This window comes from Seriola lalandi, unplaced genomic scaffold (assembly GCF_002814215.2).
Source record: "Seriola lalandi dorsalis isolate HSWRI2012SDOR001 ecotype SW California unplaced genomic scaffold, Sedor1 jcf7180002054267, whole genome shotgun sequence".
NCBI lineage: Eukaryota > Metazoa > Chordata > Actinopteri > Carangiformes > Carangidae > Seriola > Seriola lalandi.
In genome coordinates this window covers 227,839-248,797 of record NW_019524820.1, presented here as the reverse complement: position 1 = coordinate 248,797, position 20,959 = coordinate 227,839, and the positions used below count along the sequence as shown (strand labels likewise).

Below are 20,959 nucleotides of genomic sequence, written 5' to 3'. Positions count from 1 at the left end.
TCTCATCACACACACTCTTCACACAGCTTGAACACACTGGACAGAGAACCAATACAAGCTTGTGGAAAAATGTGTTGATCAAAGCTGATACTGAATGTTATTGCAAAAAGAAGAATAGAGAGTGTTGGAGATTACACTTTAAAAAAAAAAGAGTAGTGTGATTCACCAGTTGTCTTGTAAAATGAAGTGTTTTATCTATTTTTCGCTGAGCACACCCCTGAACGCTGTTAATATGAGCTTGTTTGTCTCCACTAAGAAAAGCTTATTGCGCTCTGGTGTTTGTGCTTTTTTTCAAGCAAGAACAAACACTGTCTCACCTTGTTTTTCTTGCAGGATACCATGCATGCCTTTAAAGCACCTGTGAGACAAGAAGCAGGATCTACTATAAAATACAAGTCTTCCTGCAAAAAAAACAAAAAAACAACAACAAACAAACAAAAAGCAAAGCTCCAGTAAAGTTGAACAGACACAGGAAATGTTTCACTCTGACAGGAACTTTGACACTTTAATGTGGACAAGTTTAATGTTTTGCCATGCTTATATGCAACTTGTTTCTGATTAGTTTCTAAAAAAAGAAAAGAAGCAGCAGGAAACTTCACATGCAAGAAGTGATCTGAAACTGGAGGCAGGTAGTTATGAGGCAGCTACATCAGGGAAGGAGTAAGAAGAGTGTGAGATTCTCCACGGCACCAGGCTCTAAAGGACGAATTTACTGGTGTGCTGTCAATTCCCATTTTATTTGTTTTTTTATTTTTTATTTTTTATTTTTTCATCTCTTGATTAGTTGTACAGCTCAGCTTTAAACTGGCTGGTTTATTATAATGTTGCAAAAATAATTAACAATGCCCATCACAAGTTCCCAGAGCCCAAGGTGAAGCTCAAATCTACTGATAGAAAACACAGAGGATCGACTAATTGACTGTTTCAGCTCTAGTTGGAAGGTTTGTAAATTTTCATATTTCAGCTCCTTCACTGACAATTTGATTTGCATATTTCAGCAGCATCTACAGTGATGCATAACAGCACTGCATTTCAAAAAGGAAATGGCCTTTATTTCATGCAAAGCGGGGCTAAATTAACGACAGATCTCACAAAACACAGAAACGTCTTACCGTAGTTCCTTCCAAGACTTGAGATTATCAACAACAAGAGACAAGGAAATAGAAACAAAGGCCATTTAGAGAAAGCTTTTCTTATATTCCCACTTTGAACAGATAAAACATGGAAAGCATCAGGAAATCCTTTAAAGTCTCCACCACCCTCTGAGTATAGCAGGGTGACTGCTGAGTACACATTTCATCATGCACTTTCCTCACACCTTAGCTCCACCACAAGGTTTACAAAAAGCATCAAGTGAAAGTGAAAAGAAAGGACACAAGTCTTACCTCTCAGAGCTAGCCCTGAGTTTCACTCAAATTTCATGCACTCACGCCATTTCAGTGTCTATAAGAGAACACAGAAAAGGGAGAAACCAGTGAGACCTTTAAATCTCTCAAACAGAGACGAACAGAACCTCTCCCACCTCCCAATAACAAAACCAGTCAATATCTAATAAAGATCTTTATTTCAGATTTTAAATAGATTTACAAACCATAAGAAAAAAAGAAAATATAAACAAGAGAAAAAAAACAAAACATCAAGTGATCGTCAAAATATCCACATGTGCATATCAAGGGATTGTAAACAGTCCTTTGAAGCCAAAAAGTGAGACTCCCCGTGGTCAGGTTCACTCAGCTGGAAAAGGATTTGTTTGTTTGTTGGTTGTTTCTTCTTTTTTTTTTTTCTTTTTTTTTTTCCTGAGGTTGTTTTCTGTATTTAACTGCTGGGTTTTTTTCCCTCAGTGATGCTGCCACCAATCAGAGCTCAGAGAACTTGGGGGTGGGGGGGTAAAAATAACAGTGGTTTGACAAAAGAAAAAAAAAAAAAAAAAAAAAAAATCCCATTCACCCTAAAACATTGAAACTGAGGGGGGAGAATCATTCATAGGCTGTGTAATGGACATCAGTCAATTATCGGGTATTGATAACTAATTTCTGAGCATTCAGGGCTAAGAAAGGCTGGGAAGAATTTATGTATGGTGCGCTGTGTCAGTTTGGTTCGGTATTACTTTTCTGTTGTTTGATTTTCACTTGGTACATTTAGTTACTCGTCCATGGACAATCCTGGGTTTTTTTTGGGGGGGGGTTTTTTTTTAAACAATCAGGTCAATATTCTTAGCACTTAATACATATCAGACAGAAAACATTGCAGCTCACACCACAATTTGGAAATAAAAAGATTACATCAAAAACAGTCAAAGAAGCCCAAAATAAACGGATAACCCTCAGCCCATTCCCAATGTGACAGTTTTTAGATAAAATTGAGAACCTTTGTCCCTGGACACAATCCCGACCCTTATAGCAGATCTAAAACCACAAACACATCATTAACAGCATGCTAGTGAAGAACCACATTCTCCTGTCCATGCTCAAAAGATCAACCCTATCCCCATGCCTTCCCATTTCTGCGCTTTTTCTTCACAACTTTTCAGCACATCTTATGAACGATCTGTGAATATTCTCACACACACACACACACACACAGACACACACACACACACACAGACACACACACACACACACACACACACACACACACGCAACGGACACATGGTTACAGCGATGTTGAAAATTTCATTGGAAATACTGCTGGATGGTGGTAATGTTGTCTTTTTGAGTGTGCAACAGAGCACTCCTGGCAGTTAAAAAGAGGGTCTCTGACAGTACAGACTGAACACAAAACCGCATCAGGCCATTTTCATTCTTCTGAATCACTCGCACTGCTACCTGATCTCCTCTCACGTAGCAGGTGTCATTGATTCAGGTGAGTCAAGATGGCTGTCGAACATTTCAGAGCAGGGGAATAAAAATAAAAAAATAAAAAAAAAAGGAGAAAAAAAAAATTATAAAAACAAACTGCTTGTACACACAGCCACCACTAGGGGGATGTGCTCTGTGGAGGCCTGTGTACAATCTCACTCTTGTTTCTTCTGCTCTGGAGACTTGTGCTACTCTGGTTTAGATTAACAAACCACTGACAAACATAAAAACGGACACAACTGCACATGTCCATCTCTAACCGAGGACACCGTCAGTAACAGGTATGTAGCTGGCTTGTAAAACTCAAGCTGAAGTTCAGGTCAGACCGTTGAAAAGGCTCAGCTTCACTGCCACGTTTAAAGCACTGCATAATAAGTGAGTTCAAGCCCTGACTGCATAGGTTTTTTTTAATTTTTTTTTTTTTTATACAGTACATTGGATTTCATGAGCAGCAGGCTCAGCTAGCTGTTTGTTAATGCATCCAGGCCACTAGTAGCACGTGCTTGTGTGATGAAGGCTGCGTGGCAGTCGGTAGAGGACGTCTGTGGGATCCTGATTTACATTCCACTCTTTAGTTCAGCTGCTGGATCTTACCTTTCTCACTCACAGCCTGGACAAATCTGACAGGTGCTGCTATTAATAACTTGTTCCATCAGGAGGGCGCTGTTTGCACAGTTGTCCCTCACCTGAGACCTTGTGAGCCTGAATATCTCCCTCTGCCACCTTTTGTTTGTCTGGCTGCTTGGGTTTTTGGCTTTGAGCGGTCTGTCCCATGAGTCATTCAGATCTGCGGTATCGAGGAGCGAGGGAAGGCACAAGGGAGTGTGAACAGCTTCCCTGTTTGGAGCAGCACAAGCCCTGGGGCTCTAAAAATGTCAGAGGTGAAGCATGGCAGGGCTTCAAACAGCCTGGTAACTGGAGGTCACACACATGGCTCAGAGGCGGACGTGTCTCAGCTTTTCAACACACACACACACACACACTCATACACACACACAAACACAAACACAAACTATATAATTTTTCTAAATTAGCTTCCTTTACAAATGCTCTCTGCATGTTTTACTCTGATCTGACCTGTGACGTTACATTCCTCCCTGCTGCTGATGATGTTAAGAAAAGGCGTGACCATTCCTAGGCCAAAGTTATAAGAAAAGAAAAAAACAAAAGAAAAAAAAAAAAAAACACAACTTGGCTTTGTTCCTCTCAAAACCAGAGGAAGAAATAGGTGTTGGAGCTAAAAACACTTTTGTGGGAATTTAAACCAGGTACCAGTGCAGACAAGCAGAAGCAGAAGCAGACGAGGAAGTACTGTTACTATAAGTTTTCCTACTGTGTGTGTATCATGTGTGTAAACCTCTATTCCAACAAAAAAAAAAAGAAAAGAAAGAAAGAAAGAAAGAATAAAAGAAAACATGTAAGAAACCAACAAAAACAACTCTGTAGCTTTCTTTTCTTCGATGCATCAGGTTTTAGTGTGCATACAGTGACTGCACAAGTGACAGAAGGTGGACAGGGAGGCCTGTGCTAAGTGAGGATGATGAAGGGGTTGAGGGGAAGAAAAAGGGGGCGGCAGGGAATTAAAGTTCAGTCCATGACAGAAGAGGGAGGTGTGCGTGTGTGTGTATGTGTGGGGCGGAGTGGGGGGTGGAGGGGGCTGGGACTGGGACTGGTGAATAAGGAAGGGGGGTTGGGGGTGACGTCACGGGGTGGCAAGGTCAGGAATCCTCGGTGCCCGAGTCGTCATCGTCATAGCAACAGTCCTCGTTGTCATCCTCGTCGTCGTCCTCCAGCTCCTCGTCGTCGTAGTAGTCGTCGTATAAGAGGTTGGAGCCGTCGTCTGTGGGTGGGACTTGGGTGCGGACGCAGTACTCGTCCAACGTGATGGGAACCTTGACGCCGTCCCGCTCTGCGTCAGCTTTGGTAGCCAGCACCTGCTTCCTGCGAGAGGGAATGACAGAAGGGGGAGAAAAAAAAAAAAGAACAAAGCAGTCAGGTGAGGCCACAGAGACCTTTATTGATGGTACTCTCTGTACCTAATAAACTGACAAACTCTCTGAAGTGGGAAGAGTGTTGCGTGTCCTCTAGGCACCTGATGATCTCGATGTATTCTCTGTCCTTGCCCTTGCTGTCCCTCCACTTGCGGTACATGACGGACGCGTCCACGTTGGCCGGGGAGAAGGTGTTGGGCTCGTTCAACAGAGAGATCACGCTGAGCAGAATAGTCCTGAGAGGAGATGTCAACGGGCGAGGGAAAGAGGAGCGAGAGATTAAAATAGAGGAAAGCAATACAGGGGGAGGAAAAGGGAAACACAGGGAAAGGGGGGGTGGGGACGCAAAGATGGAGGTAAGACGAGAAAAGAGACATTGAGAACGCAGGACAAAGACGTGCACAGAGATGGAACAAAGAGAGACAGAGAGGGGTGAGACATGAAGGTTAGGGTCAGACAAGCAGCCTGCTAAACATCCATTTGTCTCTGCTGTCATCTGTTGATTTCAACTCTTGGCTCCAAGAAAGACACTAACAGACAATACAACCATATTATTTATACTTGGGTGAAGCAACTATATAGGGGTTAGAGCGTAAAAAGCTTGGGTGTTACAGTACACCCCCCTCGTCCCTAAACTGTAACCATTCCTATTTTTGTTGTTGTTGTTGTTTTGATCATCAGCTCGTGGGCTACAAAGGACGCATTATTGTGGTACACACCTCTATTCAACTGTGAGAGTTTGGGCATAAACATAATGCATAAAAGGAAAAGCTAATGCAAGAGAGAGAGAGTGATAGAGAGAGAGAGAGAGAGAATGGGGAAGCTGCAGGGGTTGAAAGAATGTGTGTCTAGTGGAAATAAAGGGGTATGAATTATACATCATGTTTGTAAGTTTGCTGCATTTACACTGCAGCAAGATGGTTGGCAGTTGAGGGAAGATCTCGAATAACTGTCTGCCATTATGTTATGTCCATGAGCAGGAGTCAAAACTTGAGTGTAGGAAATAAGTCTAAAAAACTTTTGGTATGAAAAAAGCTTGTAAGTCCAGTCCAGATTATATTAAAAGGGTTACAGCTCCCATACACAGCTCTTTAATGTATTTCAAACTTAATGTAGTGAAGCTCAGAGACTGAAAAAAAAAGTGCAACTGTCCAAATACTTACGGTCTGGACTGATAGTCGAGATAACAGATTGACAGATAATTCAAATAGCGATATTTAAGGAGGCCGCTATAAGACACTGGACAAAGAGTAACTCTGCTGATCTGGTTTTATGTACAAAAAGAACCTAGGTTGGGATAAAGAGCATTCTGTTGTGTACCTGACGTTCTGTGTGGGGTTCCACCTCTCTGAGGGCAGCTCACCGCTCTGTGGGTCGTCCACTGGTGGGTGCAGGATAGAAATACACACATCCCCGTTCTAGGGACGCAAGAGAACCAACACCAACATGTTGAGGTAATACTTTAATTATTACTACATAGACAGAGTTTTAAGATAAAAATATTCGGATTGGACACCATTCTGCAGTTTGTCTTTATATGCCTGAACATTTAAGATTAAAAAAAAAATCAAAAGGATCTAGTTCTCCTATTTTCAATCTTACACTCTTATATACCCTTACTTATATAAGCAGTAATGCACCGGTAAATTATCAAAGGCTATGAGGAGCTACTGCAAGTTTTAACCAGCATTTACACCGGTCAGACTTACCTCATAAATGTTGGGGTGCCACATTTTGGTGAGGAAGCGGAAAGCAGGTGGAGAGTACGGGTAGTCGACAGGGAACTTGATCCGAGCCTGAGGGTGAAAGAAGACACATAATAGCAATGTGAGAGGCAGCGGTTTATCTACACTTCTTCTTTGCCAACAGACAAGTTACGACTACTTCCCTGTAAACTGTTAACCGTTTGGGAGAACCTTCTCTTCCGATTCAACCAGCAGAGACTTACTCAAAATATCCCAGAAAAGTAAACGGTGATTCCTTTAATTACAGTTAGGCTGCTGCATATCATTTCAGCGCACTAGTGGTGTTTTTTGCTTTAAGAAAAACCTGCAGTGTGTGTTGGATCCACACATAAACACGATGGACACAGCCTCCCGGGGATAACTGAAATCAAGTCTGTACACTGCTGCAGATCAAAACACACAAACACACACAGCTGCTGTGGAGAGAGAGGGCTTCATTGTCAAGGCCTTTCTCCACAGAGACCTATGTTTTACAGCGCTCTGGTGTCAACAAGCAGCGGCTAAATTAACATATTGACGATCATGCTGATCAGCTTCAATAGTGACTGAGAGAGACCTATAAATAGTAGCTGTAGACGCATGGCAAACCCGGAGGAACTAATGACAGTGTAATGTAATATGGTCTAGAGAGAGGGAGGAGGCTTGCAGTGCCTTCAGCTGCTGAGAGTGTGGAGCTTACACCAGTGGGTGGGGTGGGGTTGCTGGTTTAAAGACATTGTGGGGGTTTGTCCTCTCCAGCTGTCATTGCAACCCAAGACAATCCACCACTCAGACCCGTGTTCTGCTATTATATGCCCTTATACTGAAACCACACCCATCCACACACACACACACACACACACACACACACACACACACTCTGTATAAATCCTACTATGCGTAGAGGATCCCAAACTACACTGATTACACACATGCATGTCACTCACAGCATGAAACCTTCTGCTGCTGACCCCCCCCCCCAATACACACACACACATACTTGCTCACACTTGCTGATTCGGCATGGTCAGCTGGTCCACGCCACAGTGAACCACCGAGCGAGAGGGTGGGATGGGTAAGGGGGGTTGCCGGCTGCATGGGAGCAGGGAGGTGGTGGAGTGGTAGTGGGAGGGGTGGGGTGGGTTGGGGTGGGGGTTCCACTTGGAATAAAAGGGGTTGTGCTCTATATAATGCTGTAAGCTTTTAGCGCTCTTTGACTGCATTGTAGCATTTAAAACAGGCTGTATGTAGCAGAAACATGCTGTATATCAACGCTCAGACCAAAACGCTACAAGTGTGATCTGTTCATATCCACCCTGACTTTTAGAGCTGTATTTAAGGCTCTGTTGAAGTTTGTGTCAGTATGTCCTGATCTACAGTGCAAGATAAACATTTGTTGTAATGGATGTCTTTCATGATCCCGACTTGCAACCAACAGAATAAACCTGTTCTTCTCGCCATATGATATCAGACTGGAGAGGAAACACTGACTCAGCCCTGAGAGAATGCCGCTTGTAGGGGGGGAAAAAAACAAACCAAAAAACAAACCAAAAAAAAAACAAAAACAAAATCCCAGGGTATGACTGACCCTGCCAAAAAACTGGCAGCCCTTCAGAGTGCAGGGTTAGAGCCAACATTGTACACATTACAGGCTGGCAACAGTGCAACACATAGCAGCCAGGCGGGGGGGGGGGGGGGGGGGCGGCGGCAACAGTGAGAGCTTGGTTTGTCTTCCCAAACAATATAAACATCAAGATCATATCTGTCGCCTGGCTGAAAACTGGGCAAAGAATATCTTTGCTTGTGTATTTGGGAAAACTAACTCCTTTACATCATGTCCAACTGACTGTCAAATGTCTGTTCTAATTTACAATGCAATGCCAGTTTTCTGTTGACCCCAATAAGATGAGCTGACAGCTACAGCATCTGCCAGTGATGCTTTAAATAAGCCACAGTAGCTCCCATCACTAGCCATTCAGTATTACTTTGAGAAACCATTTGGTCCAATTCAAATGGGGGTGGAAATGTTACAAAAAAGAACTAGAGGGGATGTGGCAGGGCACAAACTTATGCCAACGCTTCCATTGGGCGAAGTGCTTTAATGCTTGTTTTTCTTCCAGGTATGATTTTCCAGTCAAACAGTGTGTGAATGAAAAGCTCTCCAACAGCTTTGAATCTGAACGACCCAGATCTCTTTAGTCCACATGGATTAAAAAAAAGTTAAGGGCAAAAAAAAAAAAATAATCCCAAAACACCACCAAAATCTAAATCACTCATCCTTTGGCAAAGAGTTGTCCGTCTATGTACTTTCTTCCAAAACTCACTAAGCTATCTTGGAAACAAAAAGACGATCAGACATGGAGGAAAACCTACACTCCATCCAACAGTGGAAAGTAAACCAGAGCTACCCATCTCATCATGAACACAGAGAAATGGTCCCAACCGTTCATTATATAAGAACATCTTTATGAAAATACGTTTTTGAATAAAAAAAAATAATCTCATATTTCATTCTGTAGCCTGTTGCTGTTAGATCAACACTTCCCATAAAATACCTTCATTCATCGTGATCCTGCGAGTCTGAATGCAAGTAAAGCAGGAAGGTGGGGATTGCATTAAGGAAAGCATGAGCATTGATCCCTGTAAGAAGGTAATGCAGCTTACTGGGAGGCTTTAGTACAGTGTTCCTAGTGACACAATACCACAAACAAAAAATTATAAGTGACCCTGAAGAGGGCTAGTGAAGAAGGGAAAGATGAAGGCTGCTTGTGCTTTAAACTACAGATCGATTACAACCAGTGGAAATAGGTGCAGTGTCCCCAGGTTTGTGGAGGGAATGGGTGGGTTATAAACTTTACTCAAAACCATAAAACACGAATAATGCGGTGTAAAACTTCACTGAACCGAATATCGCGCTGCAACTCTTGACCTGCCCACCCACCAGCGAGCTGACACTTAAACCCTTTCGTGGATGGAAGGATGGGAGGAGAGGATGGATGGGTGGTTTTAGAGAAGAGTGACAGAGCTGGCCTAAACACAGACAGGCTGCTTGGTTGGCTCATTTGCTCTGCAGCAGTGAGCAGCTTGTCTCCTCTGTAGTCAGCGCCGAGCAGACAGAAGCGAAGAAACATGAGGACGAGGAGGAGGAGGCGGAAGGAGAAAGGGGATAATGCAGCAAATCAGCTCTCTCTTTCAAGTTTCCAGAGATCATACTCTCTCTATAAGTTCTTGTTCTTATTATATACTTACATCTTAGCGTATCCTGTACAACACTCACTTTTTCCCCACTCTGCTTCCGCAACCCTTTTGGATCAAGCGAAAATGAGGTATTGCTTCACATACAGCAGCTCAACAAAGATCTCTGCCCGTCACAAAGTGCTAGCTTCAGTACATTTGTTGCAACATGCCACCGCTGGCTTGCCTGTCATGCCTCATAATTGGACTGATCTGAATTGAGCTCAGATTTAACAGCATCCATGGTCAAAAGGTGATTCACTCTGAAGAGCTCATTTGAGCAATAGAAATGAAGTGTAGTCAATTTCCTGCCATGCATGCATGCAAAAAAAAAGAAAGACACATGAAGGGCTTGTTACTGAGAATATAAAAGACAAGATCAGTTTGCTCTTTCTATGAAACTCTTTCTTGGATTGTGACCTAAAAAAGCTGCCTTGAAAAGATAATGGGAATGAGAGTGAATGCGCCCACCCTGTGGAAAATGACAGCAAGGCGAAGTAAACCAGGTCAATGCAAAGACCCTGAACAGGAAAAAAAAAGTATCTTTCTGTTCTCCCTGTGCACCTCATCCACCTTCTCTACAGACCACACACACACACACACACACACACACACACACAGAGAGGAAAAGGTCCTTGTGTAGAGCAAATTCCATAGCGCACACACACACGTCCCAGAGATTATCATGTTCATACCCAACAGCCCCCAGCGTCATTAACTCAACTCATAAAGAGGATGTAGAGAAGAAAAGGATCAAAACCTGGTGCGTTACGTTACAAACCAATTCCTAGGTGACTGCAACACATGGAAAATTAAAACAACCATTTGTAGCAATGTTTGAAAGGTGTGATGACCACATTCGAGGCCCATACAGGAAGAGAACACATGGCCAGGGCTTCAGGGGATGGTTATAACTGTCTTCTGGGGCCTCACACTCACCTCTGCTCACAGCAGGCTCTCCTTTCAAAGGGGCACCACTGCAAGGAAGGGCTCTGCCTGCTCTTGATCTGCCTGTTTCTGTATTCCCTCTTTTTTCCCCTCTCCCCTGCTCTTGTTTCTCTGTGACACAGCCAGAGGGGGAAACATGACTCCGACAGCTCAGCTAGGCCCGGCCCAGCCAAGCCCTCTGCGGCCCGGTTGGGTCCTCTTGCCTGTACCCTCCCCTCCTCTGCTACTGCAAGGCTAACATAGAGCCTGTGCAAATTATGTAGCATGCATCCGAGGAGGAAGGAAAGCAGGCACAAACACAGAGTCAGCTGCTCAACACTACTCTGGTCTGTCAGAGGCTAAAAAAGACATAGAGGCCCAGGCCAAAAACTGAAGGGCAACACCTCCCGCTTTCACATTTGCTATGAAGTGGTCTGTCAGTCGATTAAACCACTTGACTGCGATATGAAAGGTTTTGTTTCACAGTATGAGTTGCAGAGGGCCCATTTAGATCAGTGTTACATGCAACAAAAATTATAATTAAAGCTATCAAGTGCTGACACAGCAACACTTCAAACACGATTATCCATTCAATTTCACAGGCACCTCCACAGCAGTGCAGTTCAGACCTGTGTCGCCACCCACGGAGCACGATTTCTGCTGAATGTCACCATGAGAAACTTCTCTGTGAAACAAATGCAGATGAACTAATGGTTGTGAATGTAGAACATTATTTCTCTGCTGTTGTGGTGCATGGCACAAAATGAAGCAGGAAAGAGTGAAATCTGCCTGTGAGGTCACAGAAAAAGCAATGTCATACTTCTCAAGTGGAGTTAATGGACTAGTCTTTATGGTCACAGATTTGGTGGATTTTGTGCTTATGTTAATAAACCATGCAGATGGTAGTAACAATATAATGTATTTATAAATAAAATTGATACTGAGAAATTGAGAGTTCAACAATAGCCAAAAAGTGAATTACTGTATTTAATTAGTTCCAGCAAAAATAAAATTTTTTAGTTTTTTTGTGTATGTGTGTGCGTGTGTGGAGCTGGTGTTTTTGACTTGAAAACTGAAATTTGAAACTAATACTTGACACAGTAAAGAGAAAAAATAAATCAGAGCATTAGACTTTGTAATGGAAATATGTTCCTGTACTTTATGCCATGTAAGGTAAAATCTATTGGTTGAGCCTGTTGTTGCAGGACACTGTGTGAGCTCCTTGGAAAGTACAGTAATTAGTTTTGACCTGTTGAAGAGTGACTTGATTTGAACCGGGGTCATACCAACAGTTCTGAATTACATTATTATAAGTAGAAGTGCTGTGATTCACCACTATTCTTCCACTTTGATTCCACTAATTTAATGCGGATATTGCACCAAACTGCAAGCAGCCACAAATTGTGAGACTGCAAATTCCTAAAGAGACAGGATAGTGGATCCAAACCACAGACAAATAGCTCAACAGCAATTAAAGATTTTGACCATACCCAAACATCTAAGTTGAGAGTCTAAGAGTAAGTTGTTGTGGTTGTGATGGTGACAAGAATGTGACTGTGTTATTCAATAAATTCTCACATCTTGAAATGTTCCTGGGGTCAAGAAAATGTGCAAAGAGAAGACAGGTGTTCAAGAGAGAGAATCAGCACGAACCAGAGATCTACTAGAAAAAATTATGCGCTAGACAGAAAACAGACACAGTTTTTATGTTTCGGTCATGATTGTATGACATGGTCGGCATACAGTTGAAGCACCATAAAACTAGACAACCTCCCCATTAATCTTAATGGTAGAGTGGGATAAAAAAAAAAAAAAAAAAAAAAATTCTACTGGTGTCCCAATTTCAAGGTTTTTGTATTAAAGGCACAGATTAAGAATGCATTACACTAAAGTATATAGCTTAAACCTCATAGTCAGCGTATCATTTGGACATTCAAACTTAACGTGTACAATAACAACACAAACACAGTGAATCACTATCCTAACACCCCTTCAACTTTTGAATTCTGGGGTCGGCATCTCAGTTCCTCTGCTTCATACATGGCCCAGGACTGTTGCTGGCTATGGGACGGACTGGCCCTCAGACCCTGGAGGCTTACCTCACATGACAAAGCAGAAAGTACACACACAAAGGATCTTAAGCTTGGAAATATCTCAGAACCAATGCATGAGTGTCAGCATCTGGGCCTAATGTGAGACCTTCGGGTTAATGGTCAATACATCACAATAAGCTAGTGTTTACTTATGTGTATCCAGGTCAGTTATCTAATGCTGTTTCAGTGACAATTCAGTATGTCTCAGTCTACAGTGCGTCTGTAGTCATGATGTATTCATCTTGGTGTGACTCTTTGAGAGCAACACCCATGTGAAATAAATACCTGACTCAGCCAGGTTTCATGTGACGTCATTACCTGCCCTGTTTCTAATGAAAAGGCAGCTGCAGCGTGTCACAACTGCTTGTTTGTTTGGTTAACCTGGTTGCAGCGGTGTGCTTTTTTGTTGTTCTTTTCTGTTAGAATATGGCAAACTGGTTGGATGGAAACCCAACACAGAACAATGAGTCACAACCATGCGGTGGATTTCGCAGCCAGGCTGTGCATTCCTGGCCCGACAAAGGAATCCTGTACACAGCACCCACACAGATACACTGAACACCGTCTACGGTAGCCTTGCCGGGCCCTCTGCCTGTGTTCACAGGCTTGAAAAAAACCAGAGGCAGAATGAAGAGGCTTCTCAAGAACTGGACTCACAAAGCACTGTATAGCTTAAGTGATACAATATGCTGGATAGGCTGAACACAGTGGGAGCAATTACCGATACATTACAGTTTAGTTGTTGTATGGAGACGACATAGCATTAGCATTATGAGTCCATGACAAAAGCCCTTTTAACGAGACTATGAACAATTTGAGTATGTTGTTATATTTGTGGGCGTCTTTTGCTACGAATTTAAATCTTTCGGAGCCCTGACCTATATTATCCTTGTCTTTTTCCTCAGAAAGACAGGACTAATACCACCTTAATAAAAGCCCATTATCTTTTGTTTCATGTACAATAAATTAACTATCTAGGGCAAGTCTGAAGCAGAACTACCAGGTGTTTTGTTGACGTTGCCAGACAAAGCAATAAATCAAAACAAATTATTGGATGAATACCCATATTAGAATAGGACTTGAAATCTGAGTGAACATCAATCCCCTCAGTGTTTTGCAACATATGATTTTCAAACACTCATTTGAGTTTGAGAGAAAATAACAGTAGGCTCTCTGCTGTGCCAACAAATGCAAGGATATTCAGTATTTACAATGTAGGTGTGTAGCTTACAGGGGGACTTGAAGTGAGACTGTTTCTGTTGCTCCAACCTTTGTGGAAAACAGTATAAATAACCAGCAGTTAACAGGTCAAGGGTCACAGCCATGGGTGACATGAAAATGAAGAGCTGATGCTCCTTCTCTAAAAAGATATCACAATTATATATTAAGTGCTAGAGAAGATTAAAAGAAATGTAGCCAAGACAATTCAGTAGTTAATAACTTAGTAGAGGCTTTGTAAACTTCCAACCCTCTTGGCCAGCTGCACAAATGCTCTAAAACGGGAACAAGATATCTGTGAAACCAACACATCCTTCACTCTCAAGGGAGGAAGTATGCCAGAAAACAAATTAAATGACAGATGAGTTTGCCAAAGTTAGACACGCTCAATGTCTACGCTTCATAGGCAATCCATGCTTGAGTTAATTTCATATACAAACAAAATGCTTGGTCAACCTAGGGCTGCTGATTTGTACTGTTAAAACACAAAGGAATTGACTGAATTAGTGAGATGATTAGCTTTTCTAATCAGAGCAACGTTAAAGCTTGGGGCCGTTGTGCTAACAAACCTTTTGTTTCATGTTAACACAAAAGTGACTGTCAAACGTGATCATGCGCTGACTGTCACTATAGGGGACCTCGGTTAACTTGTTTTTTTTTTATATAAAAATGAGCCATAGCTAAAAAGTTTTAGTGTCTAGTAGCCCGCACCACTAAAATGTAATAATCCTGATTGAGTGGAGTTGATTTAAAGTTGAACAAAGAAGTGGAGAGTTTTATCACAGTAAACAACTGCCAATTAGCCAAGTTAACGTTATTAACTGTTACCTGCCGTTGATGAAGACGGTTACCTAAAGGCTAAGGTTAACCGTTGAGCTGTGCTCTATGAGCAAATTACTTAAATGTAGGCTAAATCAACCAGCTAAAGAACAATAGATCGACTGCTAGCTAACATTAGCTACTCACCTTAAAATAACCACCCTCGTAGTGAGTATTTGGGGGTCCGAATATCGCTACTTCCCAGTTGTACATGTCCGACTCGTCCACCAAAGTTATTTTGAACCCTTCGACCGGCTCATCTTGGAGACTTTTCATCTCCAGCATTAGTGCTTTTTGGGAACTGGCTACATGATGTCCATGCTGAGCCATATTCCACAACGATTTGTGTAAATATATCAGCAACACCACCAGAGCTGTTACTGCGAAGGACAAAGCTAGCTCGGTACAAACAATAGCTTTCAGTAGAACAACGAAGCCCTGTCGCACCAGAACGCGTTAACGTTAGTTTCCGTTTGTGTAGTTCCGAGACAGGATCTAAAAATCGCGACTGTGCTTTATTTGGTCAGAGCTGGTGCGCCTTCCTCTGTTGTTGTGAACAATCCCTCGTAGCTGTTATGAACAACCATCTAAACCTACTGTTATCAAGTCAGACACTGACACATCTACTGGATTTCCGGCTATAGCTTTCGAAATTTAGCCTCTATTTATCTGTTCGGACATATAGTTTCGTTGCATAGTTAACAGCTCACAACTTCACAGTCTATTTATTTTTGATTTTTGTTGTTATATACACCCCAACATTATTGAAGTATATATTTCGTGCGTCACTTTCCCGTCGGTTTTCAGGGTGTTTACTGTCAGCTAGCTCAAAATGCAATCTTACTCAAAGGTAAACTCAACTATTGACGTGTTTTCAAAAGATATGATAAACCTACATGTTGTAGATGCTTTTTAATTTGAGAAGTTCAGCCGGCATAAATCGCAACCTTGTGCCCTTTTCGCATAACCCTTTTAAGGATATACAGTTCACGTATTCAAGTCGGGGGTTTTATTTTGAAAGTACGTACAGGAAACATTTTATCGTTTTATCCTGGTTAGCTTGGTGGTGATGCTAACGAAAGCTAGCCTGTCTCCTCTTTTGGGTGCGTTGCTACCAGAAGTAAATGAAGGTCGGCGGAGCGACCTTTGCTTTCAAACAAACTAGTTATGCATGAAACTACAAAACCAAAACCAGTGGCTCTGTCAGTTGAACTTCACTCAACTCAGCTGCTCGCTGTCAGTCAGTGAGGTTATCTCGATTTCCTCGGCTGTCAGGCGAGGCTTTCTGGGAATTGAAGTTCAAAGGAACACATCTACATTTACTGTATTGGGCAAATGTTAAAAGTCAGTATATCAATAACATTATGTCCATGTAATAATAATAGGGATACATATAAATATATGTAACAACACACCTCCATACTAACACAGTTTTTTTCATTTGTTATCTCCTTACATATGTGGGTGTTTATTGGTTCAACTGTAACACACACACACACTCACACACACACACACACACACACACAAGAGAGAGTAAAGACTACATCAGCTTCTTACAGCCTTTACTTTTAATCAGGGTGGACTTTGTTTAAAGGGAATGTAGATAATTTATGTTACCCCCTTTAAAACATATATTACATTATACAGCTGGAGAACTGAGTATGGAGAAATAAAAAGACAGGACCTTCAGAAACAGAGTCATATAGGAGTATATTTCAATGTCACAGCCAAACTTGGTAAAATAACTCACTACAACTGAACCAATAGAGAATTAAGACAGAGTGGGTTGCCTCTCAGTACACTGCTTCTTGTGACCCGTTCTATTCAACTTCTTAATCGGAGCCCTAAGCCCTGTGTCATGACAGCAAATAGAACCCCCTTCCTTCCCCTGTGTTTAATAATTTAAAACATTCAATAATATCACTTTTTAAAATTGTCTGATCTTAGAGTAGATAAAAACACAATACCATCAAAAACAGAGAATGGTCAAGTAAACTTTATATATATAAAAAAAAAAGACTATAAAGAAAAAGGACAAGATGGAATGACCAGTTTTTGTTTGTGTAAGCATGTCCATGGAACAGAAAACAGGAAATAAAAAGTGTACATTCCTAATCATGCAATATACACATTTTAATCAAATATTATGCACAGGAAAAATGATCAGAATCAGGACAAAGTATGATTGGTTGAGTCGTTTTTTTTTCAGTTTCACTGATATCAGTCATTTTCAAGAACAGGGAATACATACATACTCATTTTCTATTGACATTCCTGATATACAGCTGATCACCTCTGTATTCAGACTACTACTGGACAGAAGCTCTCATGGAATGGCTGACCTGATCTTCAGGTCACAGACATCATTATCGTTGTTATCTACAATAGCAGACAAATGTGAAGGGGTCTTATCAGTATATATGAACAGAGACACAACCAAGTCAGTTTTTATCTTGCTACTACTAGGTTAAGTCGTTCTGGACCAGGTAGTGACATGAATGACGCAAATTAAAACATCCCGTACCTCAGTGTTTTAAGAGGAGGCCATTTCTTTTTTCTTTTTTTTTCTTTTTCTTTTTTAAAATGGCCTTTCATGTTCATCATAACATGTCAATGCACAAAAAAGTGGCAAGGCAGTTTCAGGAGGGAAAAGAAACATTGGGGATTTATCTGGGTGCACACCAGCTGGGTGTCAAACAGCCTGAGTGCAGCTACTGTTATGCAAACGTTAAAAGTGGTGCTGTATTTGTTTCACGATTTCACATGAAGACAGACAAAACTCCATTCTGCTGTTGACAGAACATGGAAGCTACGTTGCCAAATACTGATTGAGAGGGAACCTAAAAATCACTGACCACTTCACAGTCTCTGCTTACAGAGAAAACAACTTCAGCAACCTGATATGCAGAGCAGCTGGTTTTAAAAACAGAGAAAGGCTGATAATGTAACTATGGCATCCTTTAGCTAATCAGTTTGACGTTTTCAGAGAAAGGAGTAAGGGCAATGATATAACATGAGCAGCTCTTCATGTCAGATTATTCTGTCGCTAATTTGACCATATGGTGACACAAATGAGGACCGTCAGCACCATAGCGGCCTCATAGGAATAACATGTTTCTGTATAATTACAATATAACATCTTCTATAACACTAACAACTCCAGCTATGAGTTGATGAAGAGGCTGACAAAGGTGGCATTGGCCTGACACCAAAATGTCCTGTGCTGAAACAGAAGTCTCACATTACACTTCTACTCTGGTGAAAGAGTTTCTTTCAATTACTCTCCTGTCTTCAAATTCATCCTTGATTGGTGAAAGGTATGATATACTGGAAGTTTGTGTTTGGGAAGAGGGGAGGTTGGGTCAAACTGTTGGATCAGGGAGCAAATATACTGGGGAGGGAGGTGGAGCTCTATGAGACGCATGAAGCGCTGGAGTAGGTCAGACTGCACAGCTAAAGGCACAGAGCAAAACCACTGATCTACTGTTCAAATCTTCCACAGTGCCACACAAGGATTCTGTTAAACTAACACTAGCAGATCTGCTCTGAGCCTTGCCAAAAGGCAAGTAGGGCAAACAGCTCTGATAGTAGTTAAAGACCCATGCCTTAAATGTAGCTTTGGTTTCATGTCTGCACTATCCTCACTACAGAGTCCCCAATTTTTCCAGCTAGGATCAGTCTGAAAAAGAGTCAGTCACATGGTTTTTCCAGGCCTAAACAGATGAGCAGCACACACACAGATGTTTAGTGAGCAGAAAGAAGGGGGCGAGACAAAGGCGCAGACAGGCTTTAGACAAAAAAATTAGACAGATACAACAAACAAAAACAAACCAAAGACAAAAAAAAACTTCAAAACAGTAAAAACACAATTCAACCATCAACGGCAAAAGTCCAGTTGTCAACATTACATTACATGACTGTCATAGACTGAATTGCCGACAGAGTAGAGGGTGGAAAGGTACACAGGAAAGAGCAGAGGATGCCGGGCATCCAGAAACAGGAGCTCAGTAGAGTCAAAGTCGGGTGGAAAAGGGTGGCTGTTAGGGGTCGAAAACCAGGAAGTAAAAATGAAAGTGCATTGCAGAGGAGACGGAGCATGTACACGGTGAGTCTGTAAAACAACATCAAGTGTCGGGGAGTGACCACAGAGCTCAGAGTGCAGAAGAACAACAGAGTGTGGGACACTGACGTAGAAGGTAAGGGGAAAGAAATCTTGCGAACCTCAGGACTAATAAATAGGGCGATAATTGAAGTGCCAGCCGCAGTGTTTCGTAACATGATTATGTTGTGTTACAGCGAGGGAGGGGTGGTGATGTGGCCTGGTTGGGGGCACCCTGGGGCTGTCAGACACAATCAGCACTGAGAGAAGGTCTGCTTGATCTCATCCAGCACATTCCCAAGCAGCGTCGGCTCGTCACATTTAGCGTCAATGGACACCGTCTGACCAGACTGGGAGAAAGAGAGTCGGAGACAGACAAGGTCAAGGTCATTATCAGAAAATGTCCTGTTTTGTATTTATTATTCATCAGTGGGGCAACAACAACAATTTGGTTTTGAATATCTCAAGCTACTGTTGAACAGATGATAAAGGAGCAATTTCACTTGTTCACTTACAGTTTTGACCAGCAGACAGACATGGTGACCCTGGATAGACCTGCTGTACATAGAGGCACAGGAGTCGATCCTCTCCACAACTGGTCAAACAAGACACAAGAAAACAAAATTGTCAGCAATGCTCAGAAGAATTGCGTGCGATTATTATGATGCTTATCTTGAATAACACTCCTACTGTATTCTGAATGTGCAACACTTTACCCATTTGGTCATTTTGTTACTTGTTTTAGGACAAAAGTCTGTCACTTGAGACAAACAGTACATGTCCTGGTGTATATGTACCAGAGAAGTGGTGATGGAAGCAGATCCTGGCCAGTAGGTGGTGGAAGGGCATGTTCACTCCCTCCAGTCTGACAGAGCTGCCCTTCAGGTCCCCTGATTCCAGCAGCTTTGCAAATGCATCACTAACCAAACAGAAACAAATCAGTTTTCAATTTCACCTTGTCCAGGACCAAGAGCCAAGACAACTCAAAAAAGAATAGCCAAAATTTCGTTCCTTTTAGTGCTAATATTCATGGTGCTCAGAGGATAAATCAATATGTTTTTTTGTGATACAGTGACATTTCCTCTACCCACAAAAAAAAAAAAAAAAAAAAAAAATGTAATCACCAACCTGTAGCAAGGAGTAGTGATTAGGTAGGAGGTGCAGGTAAAGTGCAGTTTGAAGTCCAGTTTCTCATGAGTGGAGTCCTCCTCATTCTGGGGGAACACACCACAACAACAAATAAAGATAATCAGTGACATAGTGACACATTGACATGTGTCAATGTTTGTTTTTGATGTGTGTATGTATGTATTTTCTGACCAACCTTGACTATGAAGGTGAGTGTTCCCTTCAGTTTCTGTGACATCACAATGCTCTGCACAGTGAAGACAAATCGCGCCTCATTGGACACCCCTGACCACAAGAGAAAAGGTTACAGTTACTTAATCAGACTTAACAACACTTCCCAAAGTGAGGTTTGAAATATGCACCATTTGAGAGCAATATTGTGAACACACTACATAAAGTGCAAAAATCTCTATATTATAATTGTTGTTGTAAACCATCTCTTGTATTACAGATGTGCATTCATTCACCAACCTGGTGGAAGTTGGAAAGGGACAGTGAGACCATCATGTGGACCCGAGCCCTCTGGCCTCTGCAGCTTGGAGTTGAGAGAGTCCAGGACGTTGAACTCCATGGATTTGAGGAAGCTGTCACACTTGTTTTCAAATATGACAGATGTGTATAAGAGACAGCTGCAGGACGGCAGTCAGGTCGTGGTGTCTGTCATATTTGAAAACGGGCAGTGTGTGTGTGTGTGTGTGTGTCCAGAGATCATGAGTGAAGAGAGAGAGAGAGCAGCACAATTCAAGAACACCGTGACACCTGTGGGTGTGTTTCATCAGATCACTTGGAAAAAATTCAGGAAGTTTAAATGGCTGATGTATAAAAAGTCAGTGACTGGTTGGATTAATATTAAAAATTTCCTCAGAAA

At 42.0% G+C, this 20,959-nt stretch overlaps 2 protein-coding genes across 2 annotated transcripts; both read right to left on the bottom strand.

Moving 5' to 3' along the window:
- Positions 1-1,547: 1,547 nt before the first annotated feature.
- cdc34a (cell division cycle 34 homolog (S. cerevisiae) a) lies at positions 1,548-15,447 on the bottom strand. Its single transcript, XM_023405251.2, has 5 exons — positions 15,012-15,447; positions 6,559-6,645; positions 6,170-6,267; positions 4,951-5,085; positions 1,548-4,799 (listed from the first exon to the last, which is right to left on the bottom strand). The coding sequence occupies exons 1-5, from the start codon at positions 15,192-15,194 to the stop codon at positions 4,577-4,579; spliced, it is 726 nt and encodes a 241-aa protein (XP_023261019.1). The 5' UTR covers positions 15,195-15,447; the 3' UTR covers positions 1,548-4,576.
- Positions 15,448-16,557: 1,110 nt separating this feature from the next.
- On the bottom strand, positions 16,558-20,698 carry LOC147819176 (AP-3 complex subunit delta-1-like). Its single transcript, XM_087173685.1, has 6 exons — positions 20,563-20,698; positions 20,288-20,376; positions 20,092-20,177; positions 19,761-19,882; positions 19,479-19,558; positions 16,558-19,313 (listed from the first exon to the last, which is right to left on the bottom strand). The coding sequence occupies exons 1-6, from the start codon at positions 20,660-20,662 to the stop codon at positions 19,218-19,220; spliced, it is 573 nt and encodes a 190-aa protein (XP_087029811.1). The 5' UTR covers positions 20,663-20,698; the 3' UTR covers positions 16,558-19,217.
- Between the last annotated feature and the right edge of the window lie 261 nt (positions 20,699-20,959).